At 32.9% G+C, this 17,193-nt stretch overlaps 1 protein-coding gene across 3 annotated transcripts; it reads left to right on the top strand.

Annotated features, from left to right (window-relative positions):
• The first annotated feature begins 3,786 nt into the window (after positions 1-3,786).
• On the top strand, positions 3,787-15,082 carry LOC110600928 (DNA repair protein UVH3). Of its 3 annotated transcripts, none has more exons than XM_043950986.1 (19): positions 3,787-3,963; positions 4,071-4,321; positions 4,618-4,787; positions 4,873-4,993; positions 5,419-5,490; positions 5,564-5,614; positions 6,378-6,499; positions 6,584-6,701; positions 7,317-7,394; positions 7,501-7,554; positions 7,822-8,006; positions 8,211-9,978; positions 10,759-10,953; positions 11,236-11,342; positions 11,514-11,811; positions 11,916-12,052; positions 12,883-12,967; positions 13,106-13,606; positions 14,160-15,082. In XM_043950986.1, the coding sequence occupies exons 1-19, from the start codon at positions 3,876-3,878 to the stop codon at positions 14,844-14,846; spliced, it is 5,088 nt and encodes a 1,695-aa protein (XP_043806921.1). In that variant the 5' UTR covers positions 3,787-3,875; the 3' UTR covers positions 14,847-15,082. The 3 variants fall into 3 exon arrangements, with proteins under 3 accessions (XP_043806921.1, XP_021593555.1, XP_043806922.1); XM_021737863.2 differs by having other exon boundaries at positions 11,257-11,342; XM_043950987.1 differs by lacking the exons at positions 3,787-3,963; positions 4,071-4,321; positions 4,618-4,787; positions 6,378-6,499 and having other exon boundaries at positions 4,967-4,993.
• Positions 15,083-17,193: the final 2,111 nt, after the last annotated feature.

Below are 17,193 nucleotides of genomic sequence, written 5' to 3' on the forward strand. Positions count from 1 at the left end.
ATTATTTTTCGGTTGAAGGTTAAATTAAATTGAGGTTTGTTCAAGTTGTGAGGTTATGCACTTTAATTCTCTTCATCTTATTTCTATTTTCTATTAATTTCTGAATTCGAGGAACACCACCTCCATTGTTGTTTTCTTGAGAATTCAAGGGGTCCATTGAATCTCTTGGGAAGATAACATATTGCTAATTAATCTAATTAAATTTTAATTGGGTTAATAACAAGTAGCAATTAATATATTAGTTTATATTAAGAAATTAGTAGATTTGATTTAAATAAAACGCGTGTTTTTATTGATCAAGTTTGGGTTCTTCTCTCTTAATGCACTTGATTAATTAAATCTACACACGTGTTGGAGTTGTTAGTTAACTAGGAATTAATTTAAGCGCGAAACGGATTAATTATTCATAAGGAAGAATTGATGGGATTCGCGTGTTTGACCACTATAACCAAACAATAGATAATAATATGAAATATTTTTTTTCTAACCAATGATCAACTGCAAAATACCTCAATTTGATTACCTTCAGTTGAAAGTTTTTTTAATTATTTGTTTCATCAATTTCAATTGCATTATTTATTATTTTTCTTTTAAGTTTTTTTTTTGCTTGTCCAAGGCAAAATCACTTTCATCAAAAAACTCTCTTCTTCTCACTTTTTGTATTAAACTACTATTCTATTTTAAATTGGTCATCTAAATTAAATAGGATACTCACTTATCCTATCTACAAGTTCTTATCAATCAAGAAAAAGGAAGTAAATTTTAAATTGATGGATTCGGCACCCGTCAACTGGTATAGTCCATTGTAATAGTATAGATGTGGACATGTATTGATTTATGATTTTAGAATTGTGTTTTGCCCTAATTTTTGTCCTTGTAATCCCTGATTACATGATTTTTATGTAAAAGTTTTAAGTATGAGTTTATGTTTGAACTAAGCTTGAGACATGTGTGTTTACCCTATTGGAGCATTTGATGAGGGCTCTAGTATGAGTTTTATATAGGTTTTATGTTTTCAGTTTTGATATATGCACAGGTCGAGCCTTGGTTCATGGAATGCTTAACTTTATGTTTTCATGTGATCATGTATGGGATTTTATCAGGTGTAATAGGATGTATAGTAGGTTTGTTACGGGTTCTGGCGACCTTAAGTTGATCTGAACTCTAGCGCCGGTAGCGGTCCGGTTCTCGGGTCGTTACAGCCCATGAGTTGTGCACATACTCCTTAAGTTGCACATGCATTGCACATATTCCTTCAAATTTGCCCACTTGGTTTAATAGACTTGTACACCTTCTAATTAGGCCCAATGGACTTGAATCTTTATAAAAGCTTTCCTTGATCTTCACTTTAGGCTTCCTTTTATATAACTTTGGCCCATAGACTTGATTATAATCCTTAAATCCATAATTGCAAATGTTGCACCAAATTTGTCCCATATAAATTGAAGCACACTCCGAGTGCATTTGGATCATATGAATATGACTTTGAACTTTTTTTAAATCCATTTGAATAATATAAGATTGCTCCACACCATTGTTACAAATCTGCCCTATTGGATTCATATCACATCCAAATCATATCCATCATACACCACATATATACTTATGCACTCGGCTCCAAGTTATCTCCAAAACAACATCCACAAATAATGGCAATAAATAAATATGCAACAATTAGAATATTCCTAATATATATAATTAAATTATACATATAACTCATGATGCATGGGCATATCAAATATATATAAAGAATATTAAAATTTGTAAAAATATTTAACATCTAACTCAAAGATTTGACAACCCTACTATTATTGGCTTGACTGGAAAGAATCAGTCGATCGATACCGGCTACCTTTGCAAAAATTTACCCTTGAAATGTGTCCAGAGCATTTGAAATTGGTGGAGATAACTATAAACAACAGCACTTTCTAAAATGGTCTGCTGGATGCCTTGGTTTGTTGAAAAATCCAATCCCAGGCATTAGTGAGTTATTGATGATCCGAATATATTTTTGAAATGTCCAAGATTCACCGGTCATAGATCCAAAGACGGTTTGTCGAAATTCTTTTTCGATCGCTCAATATCAATCAAATTAATCTCGTCTATCCATTTAGGTCCTTCGTCATGCAATGTCCGATCAAGACACATTAGGTGTCAAATCAAAGCGTGTAGAACATAGAACATAATTATTGAGTTTGATCGTTAAAACCAGCAGCTGGTTGATTGCTCTTCACTGGCGCTAGAAATGAGAACCAAATTCGGTGAAATTGGTTCCATTAGAAAGGTCTCTTTACTAAGACTCCATAGCCACTAGAATCACTTTAATCGGATGGCCGAATTGCAAAATATGAGATTTCAAAATTTAGAAAATCATTTTCTCTTTTCATGATTTTTTCGTTTTTTGCGCCGGAATCCGACATCGTTCTGGTCATGGGAGAGTCGCTAGAGCTACACCTAGTCAGGATTTTCTGAATTATCAGCGGTGATGGAATAATGATCGGTGAAAATAGAAAGGAGAGAAAAAAAGAAAGAGAGAGAGAGGGCAGAGAGCGCATGAGGGGGAGCGGTATGTTGCACTATTGCTACTTTTTTATTTTTTTTTACTTTAAAATGAAAATTATAAATTAATTTTTAATTTTTTAAAATAATTCAAATCCATACAAATTATTTTACACAATAATTTCATTTGAATTTCAAATATTAACTTTAACTCCCCTAATTTATTTACATATCTATTTATAGAATAATTATTTAAAATAATATTAATTATTTTATAATTTAAATAATTTTTTTGAAATGAATTTAAATAATTTAATACTGATATATATCTAATCGAATAAATTTAATAATTTAATTTATGATGGTAGAACATATAAATAATTTTTTTAAAACATTATAATTCAATATATAAAAATTAAAAGTAAAAAATTACGGAAATGCTCATATATGATAAAATAATATAATAAAATAATAAATATATAAATCAATTAAATATTACTATATTTTAAAAATACTATTTTAAAATAATATAATTATAATAAAACTCAACATTATTATTATATTTATATTATTTTTTTTTGAAATCAATTTGTATTATATTATTTATTAATAAAATAATAATTAATTAAATATTTTCAAAATTTAAAAATTCTCTCACCCACAATATTAATAAAATAAAATTTTAAATAAAGTATTTTTTAAACAAATTTTAAATTGTTATAAAAATAATTAAAAAATATTTAATAATTAAATAATATTACAATTATATATATAATTTTATCAAAATTATAAATAAAATATATTATTAAAATTATAATATCACTACAAATTTATTAAATTAATTTAATATTTATAATAATATTATAATTTTAATATATAGTTTGAATAATTTAATAATCTATATTTTCAATTATAAATAAAATATATTATTAAAATTATAATATCACTATAAATTATTAAATTAATTTAATATTTATAATAATATTATAATTTTAATATATAGTTTAAATAATTTAATAATCTATATTTTTTTTGAAATGAGAATTGTGAAAATATAATCTCTGAAATATTTCAAATTTATTTAAATACTCAAATATATTTTCACCAGATTAAAAATATTCAGATGTATTGGTACAAGGTTAACTTTTTGAGTGTTTAATAATTTATATTGTAAATATTAAATTATTTAAACTGTATATTAGAAGTAATTTTCGCATCCTAATAATCATTTCGTTCATTTCTTTGGCGGCAACAGCAAAAAGTCATCATATATAAATGAAGCTCGAATGTCCGTGGTCTGTATCTCAGTTTCTCACCACTCCACATAATCCAAAAAGACGGAAGAAACAAAAAAAACGAACCAGGACTGAACTGAAATGGGAGTCCATGGTTTGTGGGACCTTCTCGCTCCCGTCGGCCGCCGCGTATCCGTCGAAACACTCTCCGGAAAAAAGCTCGCAATCGGTGCTGCCTACCGTCCTTACCTTGAAATCAAAATTAATCAAATTTCAGTCCACCTAATTTTTTATTTATTTATTTATTTATTTTTTATCTTTTTGATTGTCTTGTAGATGCGAGTATATGGATTGTCCAGTTCATGAAAGCGATGAGGGACGAGAAGGGTGAGATGGTACGGAGCGCACATTTGCTAGGGTTCTTTCGACGAATTTGCAAGCTCTTGTATTTGAGGACTAAGCCTGTGTTCGTCTTCGACGGTGCCACACCTGCTCTAAAGCGGCGCACCGTGATTGCCAGACGGAGGCAGCGTGAGAATGCCCAGGCTAAGATTCGCAAAACCGCCGAGAAATTGCTCCTTAATCATGTGAGTTCGTTGTATCTTGAAAGTTCCTCGAATTTTGATGAATAGATTAATAGTTGGTGGTTTGTTGTAATTATTTGTTGAGAACTGGAATTTTGCTGAACTTATTGGATGCAACTCTTGCCTTATAGTTTAAGGAACAGAAACCAATATTGACTTGCACAATGCACCAGTTTAAGTTGGTTTCTTTATATTTTTGGATTTTCTTTTGTGCAAGAGTAGAATTTTTCATTTCATTTTGATATGTGGTTTTGTAATTTGTGATTCATTTCTATTTGATTTTTGTTTTGGGCTAATAGCTCAAGACGATGAGGCTAAAAGAATTGGCAAAGGATCTTGAGAATCAGAGAAAAAAGCAGAAGAATGATTCTAAAGGTAAGAAGTTGTTGTCTGATCAAAAACAAGAGGAGGAGAGCAATCTACAGAATACTGATGTAGAGAGTTATGATCAAGAAAAGTTGGATGAAATGTAAGGCATTACATGGTTGTACTTGTGAGCACAATTTTGACTTAGGTTTGGTACCCTTGTTGATTGTTTTAATTGGTTGATTTAGGTTGGCTGCATCTATTGTGGCTGAGGAAGATGGGCATCTAAATAACAATGCATCAACTTCTGATGCTGCAGCTCCTGCCATGGAGGCAGAGGATAGTGATGAAAATGAAGAGATCATATTGGTAAACTTTACTGTCGCTTTTTTAGGCAAAAGGAGAATCTTTCTCTCAAATTCTCTCTCTCCCTTTTTTTTTAAAAATTTTTTATTGCATGTATAAGAACTTGCAAGTTTTACTTTTGCTTCCTTTTTTTCTTTACTGTTACAGCTGTTGTTAGATTTTCCATCTTAACAGGTTTGTTTAATAGTTGATTTGTTCTACAATTTTATAGAATTGCCAATTATGGCAAGTTTGCAAGCCATTGTATAATTCAGCTAATTTTCGTAGCCTGATCTGTGCAAATTTGTTGAAAATTGTGGATAATTTAAGATGATTAAATCTTTCAATTATTTTCTTTCTTCTTGTATGTCATAGTACAGATACTTAGAAAATATCATATGGACTTGTTCAAAATTCAACTTGTTCCTAATTGCTGTAACTTCTTCCAGCCAGCAATGGATGGGAATGTTGATTCAGCTGTCTTGTCTGCTTTGCCTCCTTCAATGCAACTTAGCCTTTTGGTGAGTTCACGTATTATGTTGCAGGTTCTTATCAGTTCTGTTTTCTTATGCTTTCTCTTTTTCCTTCTTCTAGATGAGACAAAGTTCAATGGTGGAAAACAGAAAAGATAATAAAGATGTCAAGGTCAGTTCTTCAATGCCTAGTCTAATTGAGTTTATCTTACATTGAAATATGTATATATAAATTTTGAAATATTGTAATCAGCTATTATATCTAAAAGAAGTTGACTGCTTGAGCTCAATCACAGTGGTATACATGTATGGCATTCTGGATTTGCTTTGACCTAGAATTACAAGTATATGTGATCCTTGCTTTTATTTCATTCTCTTTTTTCTTTCCTTAATTTTTTCTTATTGTTGTTTGTCCCTTGTATTCTCAGACATACTTTAATAGTTGGTATGTGTGCCTAAACAAAATAAGTTATTGAATAATACCTAAAAGAGTTTTTGCTTGTGCTTAAACAAAATCGAGTTTGACTTTAACACTTTACTGTTTGAATTTCTGATCGTCTTAGGATGTGGAGTTAGTTTACGTGATATCATATGATTTCCTTTGACATGACTTGTTGAGGAGGGTTTGTGTTTTATTTCTGCTAAGCTCTACCTATGCTATTTCTAGTCCTAATTTTTTTGTTAATAGTAGCATAAAATATAGATTATGGGAATTGACCACCTAGTTTCTCCATTAGGCTGTAAGATGAGGCAAACAATGTCACTTAATATTAGGAAGCTTGAGACAAATAACATCATTTAATTTGGAGAAGCACCATTTTATGTAGCCAAAGGTTGAACTTTTGCTGTGTCTTGGCTGATTGGTACTTTCTTACTTTGGGTTCTTTATGGTGAAGTGATGTTAATAATTTAATTTCTTCTCTTTATTGACAAAGGATATTGTAGACCAGAAAGATCAGAAGAGAAATTTGATAGATCTAACAGATACAGAAGGGAGTAATTTAGAGGGGAGTAGTGTGGTAGCAGAGAATTACAACCAGGAAAAGTTAGATGAAATGTAAGATGCTTGCATGGTTGCAATTGCAGTATTTCTTAGCACTGATCAAATATTCCAGTGATTGTTTTGATGAATTAATTATAGGTTGGCAGCATCTATTGCGATTGAGGAAGATGAGAGTTTAACCAAGAGTGCCTCACTGTCTGCTGCTGCAATTCCTTTTGAGGAGGGAAGTGGAGATGAGGAGGAAGAAATGATACTGGTAAGTTCATGCATCTGGAGAATTATCTTTCTAATAAGCTAGTGTAGATTTTAGCATTTGTATTTTTAGAATTTAGTTTGGCTGGTTGAATATATTGTTTGTTTGCTGAGCTTAGTAATATAAGTTTAGCAAATATTGAAAATGTTATAAACTGGTTCACAGGCTGTTGACTTGTGAGATTCAAGTTCATAAAAAATTACACATGAACCAGGCAAGCTTAATCTGATTGGTACAGTCAAGAAAATCTTAGGTGGCATTCATGGGTTTAATTCCCATATCTAGTAAATGCGAGGTTCTGCTTCTGGTGGAGATCCCCAGCGAATTCCATAAAATTGTGCATTATGTAATTAACCCTTTCTGGTTAACTCGAGAAAAAGTGGGACACCAAAAGAATTGACTACTAAGCCATATGATGTTTTTTTTTTTAATTATTTTTTTTAATTTGTAAATACAAACATGAAAAACCAGTGTAAATACTGTGTGTTGGTCATAAGGTAGACTTCCATTTTGGGCTGGTGAAGTTCTGACTCCTGTATGTTTTCATTCTGTACATATGTTGGACTGCGTTTCCATTTGTCAATATTTCATGGTGGTTGTCCTGCATTTACTTTGCAGCCGGCAATGTGTGGAAAAGTTGATCCTGCTGTATTAGCAGCTTTGCCACCATCAATGCAGCTCGATCTTCTTGTTCAGGTAGATTGCACTTGTAACTCATTATTCCTTATCAGATAGAGTTTTCAGATAAGTCCTCTCTGTTATATTTTCTTGTGACGATAGATGTTTATTTTCTATTATGTAGATGAGGGAGAGGTTGATGGCTGAAAATAGACAAAGATACCAAAAAGTCAAGAAGGTCTGTTCTTGAATGTTGGGCTCTTTATTATGTTTTATCAATGAACTGTGGATATTTTGTATTATTTTATGATATTTCAAGTGAGGATTGTGGACTGATTGGTATTAGTTTGTGCTGGTGCAACTTCACAATTAGTCATCCAATAAGGAGTTCTCTGTTTTCTAAACCAGGGATATTTCTGTTTGTAATGTTGTCTTGCTCATTAATAAGGGTCTCCTTTTAGTTCTTCTGGATATATCTTATTGGTTATATTTTGCGCTCATCTAGGCACCTGAAAAATTTTCTGAGCTGCAAATTGAGGCCTACCTTAAAACTGTTGCTTTCCGCCGGGAAATAGATCAAGTGCAGAAAGCTGCTGCTGGGCAAGATGTAGGTGGAGTTCAGACTTCACGGATAGCTTCTGAAGCCAACAGAGAATTTATCTTCTCATCATCCTTTACAGGGGACAAGCAGTAAGTATTAGTGTTTCATTGTTTTATACATTAAATATGCTTAACCCCTGTGGAACAAAAAAATTTCTTTAAAGGAATAGTTATCCCATGTATGCATGATGACAGTTCGAAATATCTAACTTTTAGGTTTATGGCATGCACCTTGATTCTGTGCACTTTCAGTTAATAGTCTCTCATTGATAATTACTTTGTTACGCGTGTTAGATTGTTTACATCTGCTGGAATGCAGAGAAATGGAAATAAGAAACAACAGACACCAACAGGGCAATGTCCTTCAGATTCTGTGGATCATGTTGCTTCCAATACTGCTATAGGAATGCTGCAGGATGAATCTACAAGGGTATTTGATGAAGATATTGGGACATATCTAGATGAAAGGGGTAATGTTCGAGTTAGTAGAGTGAGGGCTATGGGGATGTGCATGACCCGTGATTTGCAAAGGAACTTGGATTTAATGAAAGAAATTGAACAAGAGAGAATACATGCAATGAAGAGTGCAGCTTCTCACTCTGAGCTCGATAAACAGAATGTTGGTTCTTCAAAAAGAATCCCCAGTAAGAAACGGCACGTAAAAGTTTCACTCAACAACTGTGGTGACACTGTTAATTTAATTGATAGAGATGGGCTGTCCATCTTAGATAATGAGAAATCTATACATATATCTTTTGATGTTGATTTTAATGATGAAAGTAAGTGTGTGGACAGTGATGACAACATATTTACTTCTTTAGTAGCAGGACAACCTATTAAGATTGCTTCTGCTGGCAGTGGTCCATCCAGAAGTCAGTCTGCTTATTCTGCTTCAGATAGTGATCGGGGGGAAGGAGTTATTGAAGGAAGAGGTAATAGTTCTAATGGTATTACATTAGAAACTAATCCTCCTCCTAAGGAAAGCAACACTAGTGATGATAGTGAAGTGGATTGGGAAGAGGGAGTTTGCAATGTTCATGATTCCTCACTCCCATCTGAATCAGGAAAACCAGCTTCCAAAGGTTATTTGGAGGAGGAGGCAGATTTGCAAGAAGCAATAAGGAGAAGTCTTGAGGATTTGGGGTGTGAAAAATTAAATCAAGAACCAACTTTGCTTGAAAATTTAGTATGCTCGAAAGAAAATGCTTACAAAGGTATCGTATTCCTTGATCAAGAAGATAATACTGGTGGGCGAAATCTTGTTGACGAGAATGCTGCCCAACAACATAAACCTTTTCCTGAAATTGTGGCAGTTAGGAAGCTTGACAGCATGGGTCAAATTCATGTCTCTCAGGTCTGTTCTTCTTCAGACAGGCAGTTGAAGGATGAAACTTGTGTTCCTAATAACATGTCCTTCCTACCAAATAAATCATGTACAAGAAATCTGGGTTCAGATGCTGGACAATCAAATGAAGCTACAAGTGTAGGGGGCTGTCTGTTTGGAGAAATGCCATCTGTAGAACCAGCTGCACCTTTGGAAGTAAGGGATGTCCATGTGATGGTGAATCAATTTTCACATACTTTTGTTCAGGAGATTGGATTATCTACAAGTGAAATGCATTCAGGTGATGCTTCTCGTGTTTCTGGAGCATTATTTGGTGGCGTATCTTCTCCTATACCAATTGATGATGAACTAAACAAAATGAAAGCAGAACCATCCATGTTGGTCAATGAGGAGAAAAAAACTGAACCATCTTATCAACCTATTGAAATATCCAACCCATCCATGTATGTTACTGAGTTATCGAAAGCTTCAACAACTGGCACTGATGTTGAACCAAATTTGGATGGAAAAAGAAATTCTGATCATGAAGTAGATGAAAAAGAGCACTACATGAATAAATTTGGAAGAAATGAGAATCTACAGGCTGGCATCTCGGAGGCCAGTTTGCAGGAAGAAATATTGAATCTTGGTAAAGAATTTACAAATCTAGGAGATGAACAGAAAAAGCAGGAACGCAATGCAGAATCAGTTAGCAGTGAGATGTTTGGAGAATGTCAGGTATGTGCACCAACTTCAAGATGACTTATTTCTATCACATGTTTATAATATCAATCTGCTGAACAAGTATTTTTTTCTAAAGTGGTTTTCAGCATAAGGTTATTTATCTGTTATTCTTTCAACCTCCAACAATTGATATTGAGGCATATGGTTGATTCTTTTGCAGTCTTTACCTTTCACATGAAAGTATTGCAAACAGGATTCTCGTCTTCTTCTTGGGTGTCTTATCCTAAATGCATAAGTTTGTGAACATGAAATGGTTGAACAGCATGCTTGTGTACTATTTTCAGTGTCTTCTAAAAGAGAAATGGAGTTGAATATTTGATAGACTGTTCCCCTATGTTTAAATATTTAAAATATTTCATTAAAATTTAATAAATCTAGAACATAACCCATTTATATTACCATCATAAACTACTGAAGACTAAGGTATAAGTTGCTAGAAGTGGTTATTGTGCTCTTCATATGGTAATGAACCGTGATCATTGTGCAATGACAAAAATGCCGCAGGGTTTTGGGTTTCTAGCTTTACACTCTTCACATTCATGAAGCTGAAGGAAATTCTAAGTTGGATTTGTTATCATGACTTTAAAACTATAAGACTTTAGCTTGTTCATTACGAGTGTAGTTTGATTTCTGAGGCCGTCTTGTTAGGCTATGGTTTTTCGTTTGATGTCGTTCATTGGATTAATAATAGCTTTTTTGTCAAACACACATAATTCATTATAAGTTGTTCTTTGGTTATAATAACTGAACATGTCTGTGTTCTATTATATGCAGGAGCTGCTGCAGATGTTTGGCTTACCATATATTATAGCACCTATGGAAGCAGAAGCTCAATGTGCTTACATGGAACAAGCAAATCTTGTCGATGGTGTTGTTACTGACGATTCCGACGTGTTCTTGTTTGGGGCACGAAATGTGTACAAGAATATATTTGACGACCGCAAATATGTTGAAACATACTTCATGAAGGTTTGCTTAGCAGAATTATTGGAGTCTTTGCCTTCCTCCTCCCTCTCCCAAACACACCTGGGATTCATTTCAGCATCATCTGCAAATTATTATCTACATAAAGTTCCTTTTGTGATGCTATTTTTCCCCTAAAATTTTAACAATCTTTATGGTGTGTGATATGTTTGCTCATGAATTCGCAACATGGATTTGCAATTTATATATATATATATATATATTTTATTTAATGCGTGATAAGCCTCCAACCTCAACCACTTGGGATTCTTATATTTTCTCTTTTAGGCTCATGCATTTTTGTCTCAGGATATTGAAAAGGAGCTAGGCCTAACCAGAGAAAAACTAATTCGCATGGCTCTACTTCTTGGAAGTGATTATACTGAGGGTATTAGGTAATTGACAGCAAGTATTTTGGTTTTTCAAGTGTGTAAGAAAACCCATTTTGTTGTCTTGCTCATATGATATTACTTCCGGTTATTCGTGGTGGGAGATTAGGAACCATTTTTCATGCATTGCTAAGTTTGGTGATTTCTTAACTTCTATGGGATATTTTTTTCCTGTAGTGGGATTGGCATTGTTAATGCTATTGAAGTTGTGAATGCATTTCCTGAAGAGGATGGCCTTAAGAAATTCCGAGAGTGGATCGAGTCCCCAGATCCAAGCATTCTGGGGAAGTTAGGTGCACAAAATGATTCAAGTGTGAGAAAACGAGGGTCAAAAGTTGGTGGCAATGATTCGAATTGTGCAAATAGCAATATTGAAGGGATTAATTCATTTAACCAGAACATTAATCAATGTCATGAGGGTGAACAATCTGCAGATCACATTCAAGAGATAAAGCAGATTTTCATGGATAAGCATGTAAGTTTTCTGTTTCCACTGCAGGATTTCCTTCATGGTATAAATTTTATAATGAAATCATCACCATCTCTTTCTGAGTACTCTCAAAAATTTAATTTTCACAGAGAAATGTGAGCAAGAACTGGCATATTCCTTCATCTTTTCCAAGTGAAGTAGTCATTTCTGCATATTCTTGTCCACAAGTGGACAAATCAACTGAGCTTTTCACTTGGGGAAAGCCAGATCATCAAGTTCTTGGCAGGTAAGTCAACTTGGCTGTGGTTTTCCTGAATTTTCATATGCAAGGTCGTAGGCTTGGGTCCACATCAAATTACTGTATGTCTTGAATTAGCTTTTCCCTGCTGCATTTGCTTTGGTAGTAGTCATGCTAGCAATGACTTAATACATGTTTCTGGTATGCGTGAATGTTATCTGCTATCAGTGTTATTAAGGCAAGAGACAAGACGTTAGGGCCTTTTTGAAGTGAGGCGCTATAGCTTAAATTACATAACTATACATTCATACATAGTAATTAAAATAAAAATATGCTGCCATAGTGCTATTTTAGGAAGGGAGGAAGAAAAGGGGAGAAAATAGGAGAGGAGAAAAAGAGAGAAAATAATAATAAAAAAAAGGAATCTGCTGCTGCTGTGCCAGGTCTAGCAGGGAGAAGAGAGGAAGAGAAAGAGGAAGTAAGCAGAAGAAGAGGAGAGAGAGATAGAAAGAGGGAGAAAAGAGTGCCATACCAGTTGGCTGCTGTTTGAACAAATTGGGAGAGGCTAGGGCTTTTGTTTTGTTGTTTAAAAGCATTTTTATAGACCAAAAAGAAAGCCGTTATTTCATTGAGGCGATGCCTCTGGTGCCAGGTGAGAGGGCAGTCGCCTCTTTGAAGGGCGTGTCACCCCAGTCAAGCGAGGGGAGGGAGTGGTGCTTCTCACCCAGCCTGGTGCCTTAATAACACTGTCTACATCTACTATAAACATCCCTATGCTGTGAAAATTCCTGTTTGCTTAATTTGAGATATGCTTTGGAGAAGATTTACTATTATCATCTTCATGCCCTTCTGATACTGCTTACCATGGTCATGTACAGATTATGCTGGGAAAAATTTGGTTGGGGTATTCAGAAGTCAGATGAGTTGCTATTGCCTGTTCTGAAAGAGTACAATAAACATGAGGTTAGTCTCTCTCACACTCCCTTCCCCCCCCCTCAAAAAAAAAAAAAAATATATATATATATAAAAAGCCTTTGTAACTTCATTTGTTATTTGTAAAAAGATGCTGATAACTTTTTGCTGTTGCCTGTTTGATTCGAGACTCAACTACGGTTGGAAGCCTTTTACACTTTCAATGAAAGATTTGCAAAAATACGCAGTAAGAGAATCAAGAAAGCTGTCAAAGGGATCACAGGAAATCAGTCCTCAGAATTGATGGATGATGCTGGGAATTATAAAAGCAAAAAGAATAGAATGATAAGGCCTGGTGAATCTGGTGATGCGAAACCAGAGAGACCTTCCAAGAGAGCAAAGGGAGGCAGCAATAAGATGAAATCTTTGGAAAAATCTGCTGGAGCACCTGTTTCATCTGAAGTGGAGAACCCAGGACATCAGTGGCAGGAAGAAAGCGGGCAAAGCACCCATAAAGGATCACGTGGGGATGGAAAAAAAAGAGGGAGAGGCTGTGGAAGAGGAAAAGGCAGGGGAAGAGGAACTCTTGGATTTGAACAGTCTGACTCCAGCCCTGGTGATGTCAGTGATGGTGATGATGAGTTGGAAGTTCATGTAGAGAAGTCAGAGAGAGTGCAAGAAGTACGAAGGGTAAGCTAAAATCTTTCGTGATTTTCTTCGTTTAGAATGAGGTATTATAGAACACTTTTGAAAGTTTGACATGTTATGGTGGCTTTTAGTTTACTAAGTTCATATTGCTTCTTTTTTGTTTGCCACTGTTCTTCTGTTTTAAGTCATAAGGATTAAGTTCTTCACATTTGGAGGGTTCCTGCTTCTCCTTAATTATGCTGCATTACAGCTGAACAAAGTCTTTGATTCTCTCTAGTTAAGCAGGAATATCCAACCCTGAATAAAAAAAATTAACCAGTTCTATATGATGCATTCTTTGTACCAGCAGCCTGTTTTGGCTATGGGTTACTATGGGAACACTGTTAAGCGTAATCAGATGGCTGTGATAAATCTGGCTCTTATGCAAGCTGGCTGTCATTGCATTTCTTTTTAACTTGATGGGATTCAACATGGTTCTCTATGCAAAAATATATGCATCCTGTGATTGTCCTTTTTGATGAGAACTTGCTGTATATTGTTCATCTGTCTGTCTTAAGGGTTCATCTCTTCACCCACTTTCATTCTTGTATTCCAGTCCTTGCGCTCAAGGAAGCCAGTAAATTACACTCTGGATGACTTGGAAATCGATGACGTGGACCAGTCATTAGGCGAGGGTGATACAAGGCCTAATGAGGGAGCACTAGAAGCAGGTGTATCTGGAGTTCAAGGGGCAAGTGAAAATGCTGAACAAATGACTTCTCAGAGTCTAGATCCTTTGCCCGATGACTTCTTTGATGACCATCTTGAACAGGAAGTGGGATTTTTAGCTGATGAAGCTGGAAGTGGTCACGCTGGTGTGACAAAAAATACTTATCCCTCTGAAGCTGGTGTCTCTGACGATTACCTTATGAGGGGAGGTGGGTTTTGTGTGGATGAAAGTGAGACAGCTACCCACCAAGACACGTGTCATAGCCCCTCCATGGCTGCTGAATGTGGAACTGTTGATTCATCTCACTTCACTGGTCTTATGGAAGAAACTGACCGTGGCAAGGTTTCAGTTCAATCAGTTTCTAGGGTCCAAAGAAGTTCAAATGATATCCAAGATGGGGGAAAGACAAATGCTTTTGATTCTGAGTCGAGTGTGGGTTGTGTAAATGCAACAGACACTAGCGGTCATTTCGAAGTCAGTTTGCCAGAAAGCTCAAAAAAAGATGCTGGGGAATCGAGTGTAAGAAGTCTCAGTGCAATGCCATTCTTGAGAAGAAAACGGAAGAAGAATTGAAAACTGTCCAGAATTTAGAATGAAGTTTCCCTCTGTAATGGTGTAAATGTTCTTAATTTCTTATTTATCTCGTTTTTGTCAGTCTCCTCGCTTCTTTTTGATTGAGATTGTTAGTTGTGAATTTGATATTTGTAAATGCGAACCAAATAGGTCTGATCTTATGAAACCATTTCCAAGTAGCTGTTGTGGACGTCTTCATTATGTGCAGTAGTACGACTGGTTTTCTCACAGCCTCACATTCTGCTTGCACTCGTGCTAATATATGTACAAGTTTCGTAATATTAATATTAAGAATGTAATTAATATAAACAATTAGTACATAGCATGTGCTAGATAGTATAAACTGGTACTAATTTTTTATTGTATACTTTTGACATCAGCCGTATAAATTGGTTTTTGACATCAGCTGAATAAATTGGTTTTTGAAGTGTGAATTTTTTTTTTTTTTTTTTAAAGTTAATTGCTGCCACTACTTTGTATAGAGAAAATGCTGCCAGGGCAGTATTTTCTTATTTTTTTTATCGAAAATAAGAAAAAATATATAGAATTTAGAGTAACTGTTAGCGGTCGTTGAAAATATATTTTCAGACAGATATATCTATTGATTATTATAAATGTAGAGACACTTTTCAAACAAATATAGATATATTTAAATAAAAAAAATAACTCATTTGAATTAACAAGTCAAAATGCTAAATGCCAAAATTTTAATTTATAAAATAATTTATCAATTTTAAAATTTTTAAATTTTTTTTATGTAAAATTATTTATCTTTTTATTCTCACAGCTTATTTAAACATAAGTAAATTTTGCATACCTTAGATAAGTAGTACATAACATGTGCTAGATAATTTTAGCAATATGCTTTTAATGATTCAATTACTACTTAAATTAATTAAATGTTCTATGCATATCTTAACTCCAATGTGTATTATATTTTTCATTAATGGCTCCTAATAAAATTATTAGTACCTCAACCAATTCTTGAATTAAAGGCTAGATTTTTTTGAATAACTTATTATAATTCAGTTAGTAATATAATTAAGATTTTTTTATAAATAATTAATACATGTTACATTTTTCATTAATTGCTCATCATATAATTATTAATATTTTTTGAACGTATTAGTATTTAATAAATTATAAAATATATGTTTTGCATATCCTAGCTAGCTCTATATAATTAGTAAATAGCCTGTAATATGTGGTAGATCTTTAGAAGATCCAATTCCATCTTCTTAATAAGATTTTTAATTCCACCCACTTGAGAATCCGTATACATATAAAAGCCAACATTCTTATGTTGAGATTAAGTTTAATTAGAACAATTGTAAAAAATCACATTAATAAAGTTTTGCAAGTTAAATTAATTTGTTGATGTAAAATGTGATTTTTTTATAATTTATAATTTAACCTATTTATCTATAAAAATACTATATTGATTTTATCTATATTTAAGATATATATATATTTTTTAATTTTAAATAATATAACCTATTAAATTTATTATTTTTAAATCTAAAAAGTCCATAAAACTCATTAAATAATTTAACTATTACTCATAATTTTTTTCTAGAATTTAAAATTTATTTTCTCAAATTTAAATTGTCTAATATATAATTTCAATCATATAAACTAAAATAAATAACAGTAATTATCATTCCATAATAATAAAAAAATGCTGTATATAAATAAATTAAACAATGAATAAATAACTTTATAAATATGTTGAAAAGAAAGAAAAGAAAATTTTGAGTAGGGTATATGGAGTTGCAATCTTAAGAGTAGAAACAAATTTTATGGATTGAAAAAATTTAGAAAAGAAGAGGGACATATGAGTGAGGATATTGGGGTTGGGGTTTTTATTCATGGGAAAATTTTGAAATCACTCGAATAAAATATTTTTATATTTTATAAAATTAAATTATTTAATTTATTTGACAAATAAACTATTAGCCGCTACTTATTTTAATTTTGATAATATAACTATTTAAATTTACATAAATTAAAAAATAAAAATATTTAAAATTATATCAGCTAAATAATATAAATATTTAAAATAGATTAATGGATTTTTTAATAAAAAGTATAAAATATTTGATTTTATAAGCTAAATGAATGCTTAAATTAAATAATTTTCAAATAAGCACTAACTAATATTTTAAAAATGCCTAGATTCGCCTCTCCATATAATAGGTATATAATTAAAAAATTAAGAATATTGTATAGTATAATAATATAATTATGATTAAAAATTGTATGACGATTAATAACTAAATTTACTAAAACATGTAGATGAATAAAAGAGAAACGTTAGCTTATATATAATAAAAAATTGAGAAAATTA

Source organism: Manihot esculenta, chromosome 15 (assembly GCF_001659605.2).
Source record: "Manihot esculenta cultivar AM560-2 chromosome 15, M.esculenta_v8, whole genome shotgun sequence".
NCBI classification, from domain to species: Eukaryota; Viridiplantae; Streptophyta; class Magnoliopsida; order Malpighiales; family Euphorbiaceae; genus Manihot; species Manihot esculenta.

Excerpts from the sequence above, each read along its gene's own strand:
- LOC110600928 (XM_043950986.1), top strand. The coding sequence starts at position 3,876 with ATGGGAGTCCATGGTTTGTGGGACCTTCTCGCTCCCGTCGGCCGCCGC. Across the intron at positions 6,500-6,583 it reads CAGGAAAAGTTAGATGAAAT|GTTGGCAGCATCTATTGCGA; the intron begins GTAAGATGCTTG and ends AATTAATTATAG. Across the intron at positions 11,812-11,915 it reads AGATTTTCATGGATAAGCAT|AGAAATGTGAGCAAGAACTG; the intron begins GTAAGTTTTCTG and ends TAATTTTCACAG.